At 37.4% G+C, this 11,023-nt stretch overlaps 1 protein-coding gene across 1 annotated transcript in view; it reads right to left on the bottom strand.

Moving 5' to 3' along the window:
• LOC114649345 (kinesin-like protein KIF13B) overlaps positions 1 to 11,023 on the bottom strand; it is a 664,407-nt gene that overhangs the window by 72,907 nt on the left and 580,477 nt on the right. The window contains exons 35-36 of the mRNA XM_051924704.1: positions 10,475 to 10,528; positions 3,443 to 3,542 (exon numbers count right to left, since the gene is read on the bottom strand). Coding sequence (XP_051780664.1) covers positions 3,443 to 3,542; positions 10,475 to 10,528 — 154 coding nt within the window. The remainder of the gene's footprint in view (positions 1 to 3,442; positions 3,543 to 10,474; positions 10,529 to 11,023) is intronic.

Here is an 11,023-nt window from a genome sequence, read left to right as displayed (position 1 = left end):
AGTAGTTTTCATCCGACCCGGAAGTGTTGCAAAGTCACATGGACAGAGAGAGAGAAAACACTTTCGGGTCAAAGACTATAAAGGACTATGGGAAACCCCAGCAGATCGAGCCGAGTTGGGAGGAAGGGTGACTGAGCTGCTGGGAGGTGTGGAGGATTATTGTGTATTTGTTGATTATTGAGAATTGTGTTTATTATTAAGTATAGTGGTGGTGGAGGTGCTTTGTGCACATTATTATTATAATAAATCCATTATTTAGACTTTTATCAAGGTGTCTGGTCCGAGGGTTCAAGGGGATGACAGCGCTCCCTATCTGTCACAATATGCACACACAAATCCTGACCCTAGTGGCCCCACCTCCCCACCCCCCCCCCAACACACGGGAGCACTTCATGCTTGCCACTTTGCGTCTCTGCCGCTCACACTGTGAAGGGGGAGGCTGAACGCACACTAAGGAGATGAAGACGGATCAGCTGCTGCTACTGAGCTGTCCTTTAAGCCAGCAGCAGCTGTTGCTGCCATGCTGTGTGATCTGCATATCACGCTGCATAGCAGCAGTCCTTTTGTCTCACTTCCTTGTCTCGTGGGACGCTAAAGTGTCTCCGAGAAATTGTTTGTAAGTTGGGCGTGACGTGCAAGTAGTCTCGTGGGACTTCAAAGTGTCTCTCCGAGATGATCACGTCTTGACCCAAGATTTTTTTATATAATAGATAGATATATATAGTAAAGGTTCCAAAGGAAGTGACAGAGAAATACTTGCAAAAGCTGCCAATAGTGTGCTTACTATGATTGATTTGGCTGTATAGGTAAGTGAGTCCTGTGCAGTAAAGCATGTGGGAATTAAGAGCAAAGGCATCCCTGACATCTGTGAGCGGAACTGAGAAGCAATGTTTATAACAGATCGTCAAGTAATAAAACTCTTTTATGCTTAAGCTTCAAGTCAAATGAACAGAAGAAACTCAGACTGTAGAGGTTAAGCCTGATGGATTAGACAGAATACAGAGTGAAAAGGTCTCACATATTCATGCAGGTGTCCAGGTAACTCTTTTTCCTACAAGGTAGTTGACAATAACTAATTATTATGCACCATTATTACATTGTGTAAAGGCTACATACTGTATATAGAATGGGGCTCCTTTTTAACCCACATGGGATCCCAGACCACTGAATTGACCCCAAAGAAAGAGGGGGAGCCAATCAACAATGAAGGGCTGACCCAACAAAGGGAAAGTAGCGAGTTCAGAAGACCCATAGAGGTCATGTGGACAGAGGTCTCCACTTACCTCAGCCTTATCAAACTGTGGCAAACTAGGGTCAGCTGGAAGAAGAAACTACAGATTAAACACAGGACAAGGAATTCTTCAAAAGTTTCCCTTCTGCTTTATAAGGTGCAATAGAAAATGCAATAGAAGTGGCAAGAGGTATTCGGAGTGTCAGGAAATGGAGCACTACTGGAGGCACTGATCTATGCAGAGATTCCCAAGGACTTGGGGTCAAAACAGAAAATCCCATCCTATACAACCTGCAGATAGTAATAACTAGCATCCCCATGCTCCTATTAATTGTGCTTTATTTCCTCCATGCAGATATGAGATAGGTGGACGGTACAACATGCAAACTGTGAAATGGACTTACTCCCTTGCGGGGTCGTCACTGCACCCACACGAGCACAGCTGAAGAAGAGACACTGTAATGGATGCCAGGCATGGGGTGGGGTCGTGACCAGGCTGGTTCAACATATTCTACATGGCTGGGAGGCCAGCACACAAATATTCAGGGTGGTCCCTGTTGCCACCAAGAGATGGACAGAAAAAAATTATATGCTGTAATCCCGGAAAAACTTGATAAAGGATCCTGAAATGACTGGGATATTAGTATAATGGAGGGACAGGGGGAGGCAACTTACCTGGGTTAATTACTCCCCCAAAACACTAGATGACAGCATTCCTGAGTTATAGTACCTCTACGTATATCCACAGGTCAGGTTGTGAACTGTAGTTCCATGGCACAGCCCTGCTGGGTTCTATAGGTGGCAACAGGGGTACTACAGGAATTAATAGTTCCTACTTCATGGAACTTCTGACTAACCCGGAAGTAGGGTTAGTCCAAGAAAAATGAAATAGCTCTGTTCCAGCCACTTGAGGTGGTGTTGGGAGAGGAGCTGGATGGCACTCACCAGGTAGAGGTGGAGAAGAGAAGACAGAAGACACTCTGTGGTATGGTGTTGTATTAAACATAGAGACCTGTCAAAAGTAGTTTATAAAAAAATGTTTGTGTTTGAACCCAGGAATGTGATTGTGAGATTGTGCTTGATGATGACATATAAGGATAAGAGTTGCAAATCATGGGCTGGATACAGCCATAAGTAGAATGTGGGTAGTCCAACTGTCTATGTAAAACAAAATTGAGGAACCCAGATGAACCGCATCTTTTTTGAAATAATACCTAGGCAATGCTGGGAAGCACAGCTGGTATATTTTTATGTATATATGGATATACACATTATGGCATATCCAGGTTGTGCATTTTATATTAGATTTATAGAAAAAGCAGTTTGCACCTTTTCTAAAATTCTTGCATGCATATAATACTTACAAGAACTACATGTGCATTCTTTAAGAATCTAAACACTATCTATACTTTTTCATGCTTATCATAACTTATTTAAATAGTTTAATCTGTTATTATTAATAATGATGGCAATTTCCCCTGGTCATAGACTATGTGGTTCTGCAATGATAGACCTACAATGGGGACAAAAGCCAGAAGGTGGTTTTTGGCTCCCTGATCCTGTCATTTTATCATTAAATCCCAAGAGATGCATTTCAATGACAATAATGATACCTTAGTCCTTTTTTACAGCTTGGTGTTATCTTGAAACCAGGAGTGAGGATGGTAGTAAAATTGTCAAAGTAAATTGGCTCGATTCTGTTATACTTAATGGGGGCATAAGAATAAGGGATATAAATTTCCATATGCCTCACCTTTCGAGTTTTTCAAGATTAAGTAGTTAGAAATTGAAAGTTCAGGACATAGCCAAGACAGATCCTGAAAAGACAAAAAGTTTACCTATATGGGAAAATGTGATACCCCAGAAAATAAATGGAGATCCAAGGAAAGAAAAAAAGTGAAATTTGCACTGGGGCATAAAACTGGCAAGAACTCTGCCTAAGAGGCTTCTTTTGACAGTGTGTGGAGAGTTGCAACCATGACCATGTATTTGGACAGATCATCTAAAGAGAAAGTTTAAATATAGTGGTTTATTAAAGAGGACCACTGTTAAGAAAGAGAGCATTAATGGAGACTTATAGCAGCCAACCAAGAGTAAATAGCAAAATACCATGATAAAAAAGTATAAAATATCTTCTTGTATTTTTGGTCAAATGTAAAATAAAATTATGCAACACATGTACTATATGCTGTACAATTCCAGCTGTATTACCTGAACACTCTTCAGGGCGCCTGGAATGATGTTGTGGAGAGGGGGTATTGTTTGACCATTGCAAATCTGTTGAAACATTTTGTTGACTTTCCCAATGAACCTGAAAAAAATTATCAGGAAAACGTAAAAGTTAATTAAGCAAAGTACCAACGTCAAGTCAGTACACATCTAACAACAAGTTGTACAAAAATGATCAAAGTAATGTAATAAGAAAAAAATTCCACACTTCAAGATCTTTAGAATCAACCATGGTTATAAAGAGCTTCTAAACCACCAACACAATTAATACTTAGAAAGAAAACCAATTGTCATTTTTTTATTTGTCATAATAATATTTTTATGTAAATTGTATAATTTGTATAATTGTTTCCTCCGGGTGCTCCAGTTTCCTCCCACAGTCCAAAGACATGCAGGTTTGGTGTATTGGCGATCCTAAATTGTCCCTAGTGTGTGCTTGGTGTGTGGGTGTGTGTGTGTGTGTGTGTGTGTGAACTGCGGTAGGCTGGCGCCCTGCCCGGGATTTGTTCCTGCCTTGTGCACTTTGTTGACTGGGATTGGCTGCAGCAGACCCCCTGTGACTCTGTGTTAGGATATAGCGGGTTGGATAATGGATGGATAGATAAATATATGGAAACTATAGGAAAACATGAGAGAAACACTAATCTGTTTTTAAAGTAAATACAGAGAATAGAACAAGAACATACAAACTGCAGATTTCTAAATTTAACTGTATGACTCCCAATACAACTCAATTCCATGTGATTTCTGAAATATAATGCATTTTCTGAGAGAGTCTTGCAGACAGATGGTGGCATAAGTGATTGACTCACCCCTCCCACTTTCTGAAATTGTCAAAATGCTGTTTTGTATTAAACCCAATCACTGTTCTGGCTCCTTTGTCATGTTCACCTTGAAACCATGCATATTCAGACTCTTGGCTTAATTAAGTGCTATGAAATTGTTCTACTGTAAGTGTTGCAAGTGGGGTAGGGGTGGTGAAATTATATGTGAATTCCATTTAGTAGTAATAACACTTGTAGTGAAGAATAATATTTAGCATATGATACTTTTTTATTCATGTCTAACAATGTCTAATTTTAATATGCAGGGAAACTGTACGAGCCAGCCATGGACATTTTCAACTTAAAATATCAGTTAAGACCTTTTGTTAGGGAGAGAAATGACCAGACGTTCTTTGACAAGACCACCACTTGGGCAATTTACAACTTTCTTATTTGTCTGAAACTGGGAGAAAATGGTAACCTTTGAGTCAATAAGAGGAGGCTTGCAATGGCATGCTCTGTCCATATCAAAGCAAGTCAATTTTATTTACAGAGCACATTTAAAACAACAGAAGTTAACCAAAGTGTTATACAGATCCCATTCATACAGTAATAAATATATAGATACAGTAAATAAATACACCAAAATGTATAAATAGATTTTAAAAACAGTAATCTCAAGTATATTTAAGAAGCTAAACACAGATTTTTAGACTAAATTTAAAGAGACCAAAGTTTGCGCTGACCTAACATAAAAAGGTAGACTATTCCAAAGTTTACGCTAGACCTCAGCACAACCAATAACTTCTGGTCAGATAACCTAAGTGATCATGATGGAGAGTAAGAGGTAAGAGGAGGTCAGTAAGATAAGAGGGGGCTAAACCATTTAGAGACTTAAAAACAAACAACATAATTTTAAACTTGTAGCGAACAGGAAGCCAATGAAGAAAAATTAAAATTAGTGTGATGTGATTATGTTTTTGTGTGTCTCTTAGGAGCCTGGCCACAGCGTTCTGGACTAGATGAAGACATGCAAGAGATGACTACTACTTAACTCCAGTGTATAATGAGTTGCAAAAGTCAAGTCGAGAAAAGACAAAAGCATGAAGTAACTTTTTTAAATCAACTGCAGAAAGAAAAGGCTTGACTTTAGCTAGCACCCTGAGCTGATAGAAATATCTGACTTTTACAATGGAGTTAATGTATTTATCTAATTTGAGAGCATTATCAAAATCACACCAAGATTTTTTGTGAAAGGTTTACAGTAGGTTGTCAAAGGACCAAGATTACTTGCAGCGGCACAAATAGTATCAGAAGGTCAAAAACACATTAAATCTGTTTTTTGTCATTTAAACTAAGAACATTTAGTGACATCTATATTTTAATGATTTTCAGACATTCCAGTAATGGTTCAAGATAGTTTGTTTTGCTCTGTTTCACTGGAAGATACAGCTGTGTATCATCGGTGCAACAATGAAAAGAAATATCACATATATTTTTTTAAAAATGTATCCTAAGGGTAACATGTACAGTGAAAAAATGAATATGCCCAAGAAAAGACCCTTGAGGGACCCCACAGGTGAGAGGGGCAGAGGCTGACTGAAATGATTCTGTCTGTTAGGTATGACCCAAACCATTCCAAAGCAGTTCCTTGGATACCCACCTACTACTCAAGATGGAAGATCAGGATGTCATGATCAACTGTATCAAATGCTACAGTTAGATCTAAAAACAACAAAATAACAGTATATCCAGGGTCTAAGACATCTTTCATTTTGAGAACACCTCACTTTTAGTGGCCATATTCAGACTGGTTGCTTCATCCTATTCAGATGATAACCTGAGAAGAGCTGACTAGAGTAACAGAGTGGAACCATAAGTTTAGGCACTGTCTGAAACTACAGATCTAGCACTATCAGGGTGAATGGTTTGTAATGCCACATTCTGTTTGCTTTGATATGGAAGTATTTAGTAAAATGTATTACCAACCATATATGAATAAGTTATTACTCTTTTCCTGTGTGTTCTTTTACTCTCTAATTGCTTGGTGTTAAAACTAAAAAGGAAGGGGAATACTAAACTACAGTACCTGATAGTATGTTAAGATTATGGGATTTGAGACATTTTGTTAAGGTCTATATAATAAAAGAGTATAAAATGTAGAATAGGTTCACCCTATAACCCTAAAATAAACGAAGGACAATTTGTAGACAGGGTGGAGAATGGGGAAGGGGCCTGTGCTTGAACCATTCTTTGGAGTTCACATGGTATTAAGCGCAAGTACTGCATGAGCAAAGAATAAGAGTGCATAAGTGCATATATGAAAGAATAAGTGCTTTGTCAACAAATAGTGTTTTGTTCAGATGTTTAACTATAGAAAATCTCTTATCAGTGCCTCAAAGCATTTTAATTGTCAAAACTGATTTCTCTTTTCTATGTGAAATGTCAGATAAGTTGCTGTTAAGGAAAGTGCAAACACCTGAAGCATTTTTCGCTCATGATCTGCTGTTCACAAGGTGTTTCAAGTATAGGCATTTGAATTATAAACAATAAATGCAAAAAATATAAGCCACTCATCACAGCTGGCATCAAACCACATGTGCAACCACATGTGTAGTGTGTGCTTTTGGATCATGTCTGTTGAGTGTACTCATAATTATAACTAACACTGTCATCACATCAATACAATACAATATAATTTATTTTTGTATAGCCCAAAATCACACAAGAAGTGCTGCAATGGGCTTTAACAGGCCCTGCCTCTTGACAGCCCCCCAGCCTTGACTCTCTAAGAAGACAGGGGAAAAACTCCCAAAAAAAAACCTTGTAGGGAAAAATGGGAGAAACCTTGGGAAAGGCAGTTTAAAGAGAGACACCTTTTCCAGGTAGGTTGGGCGTGCAGTGGGTGTCAAAAAGAAGGGGGTCAATACAATACAATACACAGAACAGAACAAATCCTCAATACAGTATAAAAATAAAAATTTTAGAAGTATGGAGCAGAATTTAACAGTAAATGATATAACATACGAAGATTTGGATATATTTTGGATATATATATCACTTAGGAACAGATTGAAAAAGGGTAAATGTTCACCTCTATCTGATAAATCCACCTTGCGCCTTGTAGACATGGTGCAGATACAGGGGTTTGGGGGTCTCTTAATAAGCTTTGTGGCTTAAGCTCTCTGTATCAGTGTCTGTTTCCTCCCACAGTCCAAAGACATGCAGGTTAGGTGGCATGGCGATGCTAAATTGACTCTGGGGTGAAATGTGTGTGTGTGCTGTATCTAGAGATTGTTCCAACACAGAGCCCAATGCTAACACTGCAATACTCTCTGAAAAATACTGTATGTGCACGAGGCACAACATTTCAGAAAACCAACTGGGCTGTAATAGTAGGCTTTCTTTTTTCCTTTTCACATTTCTCTAAAATGATCTCACTCTTGGAAAAGAGGTGAAAATAACTCTCTTTGTGTAACAATATTTGGGAGGTGTGAGTAACTTTCTACGTAACCTGCCAGAATAACAGGTAATTTACAGTGACAGAATATAATCATAATCTTACTGCATAGCTACCATAAACTTGCAAATTAATTTAGATCCCTGAAATAAACTGATAATCCTAATATAATGACAAAATTGTATGAAATATAAGCATAATGATATATAAGCTATAATGTTATTTTTACATACCCAAGAGTGTCTTCAACAACAACAACAACATTTATTTCATTCAAATGAATCCTAAGTTTCCATGTTGTGTGGTCACTTTCACTAATAAAATATGAGATTTTCCCACTTATACCCTGAGGCAAGCAGCATGTCACAACTGGGTGAATCTGCTTTTATCAAAGACACCTACATTAAGCCACATACAGTGAAACATAGAGTTTCAGCCCATTCTAAAGATATATAGCTGTCTGTGACTGGTCATTTACATTAAATGTCACAGCTGTGCGTAAAAGACAGGAAACAAATGCCTTCTGAAACAACTCATCTTTATGCATCCTTACCCACAAAGCCTGTGTCAGATTCTGATCACAGTTTTGTCTCTATTGAGAATGATGCATTTGATGAAGGGACTTGATGTTTGCTTGATTTCGAAGTACTGCTTTTAGTATAACTTTGAAGCTTTGTAACAAGCAGTTTTACACTTGAAGTGTCATGAACTCACTTACTATACCCAAACTCAGTTTGCTGCATGTTCTCTCTGTTAGTTTACTGATCAGTGCTCTTTCAATTTCAAATTAAAATATATGCAGTGTTTCTTAGTGTACCTGTGAGTATATAGGCTGGTTTATACTTCATGCTCCGAATGCGTACGAGGATGCATCATGGCTGCCAGGCATTCCAAGCATTCATTTGACATGTCCTCTAAGCACGTCCTCAGAAATTAACGTGATGCATGCATGAGTTGCAGTATCAGGAAAAAATCGTGGGGTGCAGTGTGATCAATGTGCGTGCTTCGATGTTTGATGAATGGTTCGATGTGGTGAAGCAAATCATCAAACTTAAATGATGACATACATTTGTATTCGTGGTGCTTTTATTTTCAAGTGCTGCATATTCCCCATTGTAAAGACACAATACAATTTAAAATATTTCTTTTTTTTTTTTGCACCTTCAAAACAGCATCAGAATATACGGAAGTGTATTTGAGCCACAGAGAAAAAAATTAGGGGCACAGTGAAAAGGTATATTTTGTCATTAAAGTGGAAATTTTGGGTTTAATCTTGAAATTTCCACTATAATCTTACAGTTTATTTTGTCATTAAAATAGATCATCATAAACATCACCTTAAATCTGACCCATTGTTAATCATTATGTGCTTCTGGGGCCTCCTGCTGCGCTGACAGCAGCAGCAGGCATCAACTGCCACACAGAACACATGAAATGTATGATATTCCAGCTCTCTGCACATTTAGAATTCTTAGATTTATACATGATATCACTTTCGTGATGAAATGCATTAAAGTATGTATATTATGTTTTACAGATGAATGGTTAACTTTATTTAAATAATGAATAATGTTAATAATTACACATGGGGGGGTGGCAATGTGGTGGAATGGTAGTGCTGCTGCCTCATAGGTAGTCAACGTCCCTGATGTTCCCTGCCTGGAGTATTCCTTGTGGGTTTCCACAGTGTGCTCTGGTTTCCTTCCAAGGTCATGCAGGTTTGGGAATTTGGTGATGCTAAAATGATGCTTGTATTCACTTTGCAGTGAGCTGATGCCAAGTCCAGGGATTTTTTCCGCCTCGCGCCTGATGCTTGCTGGAATGTCCCTGGATTGATAGACGTAATCATTAAACATTCATCCTTTTCAGAGATATTGTGGCAAGGTATTCTGAATTTAATTGATGTTTTGGGCAATTCACAACACAGTGAAGCTGAACATTGTTTTTCACAGTGATGATATCTATACAACAGTGGGGAAGGCATGGACCTGATGACCTGGGATAAAAGACTGGATAAAATGAGGAACGACATTGGGCCTGTGGAGCTTTAGAAACCTTTCCACTGAAGGCGAGTAACTGGTGCTGTATACCAAAATCCTTTCTGTTTTGCAGTGAACAGCCCAGTCATGGCCCACTCAGTACATTAATAGTAATAATACATTTTTATTTATATAGTGCCTTTCCCATGCCTTCTAAAAGGCCAGCACAAAGACAGTGTTCTGCTTCGTCTGTGGTACCAAGATAGACAGAGGTGAATGTACAGTCATAATCAAGGAGTCCTGAAAAAGTAAATAGTTATCCCAATATCCCCACTATGCTGAGGAAAAAGGTGAAATGGTGGATTTCATCTAGTGGTTAACAAGACATCACTATGCTGTATAGCAGGTTACTCTGATGTAATATAATCATGTCACAGCTTAGAGTTTATCACATTGCAGGCGTCACTGTGATGTAACCCACACTCTTACTTGTCTAACGTGTATTTATTTATATTGTTATACACACTTTATGAATCTAAGTTACATGTATTTACAACAAATATCACATTTTGTGAGCAACAATTGCAAAATTTATTAAAAATAAAAAAATTAATAAAAATTTAAATCAACAAAAACTGTAAATGTATATTTAACACAGATTTTAAATGGAAAATGAGGTTTAACTACTCAATGATAGTTTAAAAGATACTTTTGTATGCTAAAACGGGGCATACCAATAATCTAAAAACATGTATTTTAAGTAACTGTACATAGACTATCACTATTTTCTACTTTACATTCAATCATTTACCTTTTTATCTTCTAATCGGTAATTTGGAAACAAATCCATATGGCTTCCAGATAACTGAAAAGACAAAAAAAAACACATATGCTGGATAGGAACAGAAAATCACTAAAGCTAGTGATCAAATTTGCTTTGTGAAATTTCAATTTTAAAATATATACAGATTTGTTACATAAAACTTGTTTGTTTTTAGATTTACACAAATTGTACATAATTTTTGTTGTAATGAAGTATAATATATAAAAGAAAATGCTATTTTTGTAATTAATTTGTCAAAATTATCAAGAGAACTGGATATTTTCCTTTTGTTTAAATGAAACTGAAAATGTCATGTGTATTTTTTTCAATGTGGAATGTAATGTTTATTTTCCATACACACTGTGACAAACATCAAATGAAAGGTATGACAGACTGTATTTTACAGGTAAGCAGAACAACACTTTAATTATGTTCTAGTGCACTCCAAAACTCCTGCATAAACTATTGTTATCTTTGCTTTACTGTACACAAAAACCTCACTGAAAGAACATTTCTGTTCTTAGAAAATACAATTCA

This window comes from Erpetoichthys calabaricus, chromosome 3 (genome assembly GCF_900747795.2).
Source record: "Erpetoichthys calabaricus chromosome 3, fErpCal1.3, whole genome shotgun sequence".
In the NCBI taxonomy this organism is placed as follows: Eukaryota; Metazoa; Chordata; class Cladistia; order Polypteriformes; family Polypteridae; genus Erpetoichthys; species Erpetoichthys calabaricus.
The sequence above is the reverse complement of the archived record's forward strand: the minus strand, read 5'-3'. Positions and strand labels throughout refer to the sequence as shown.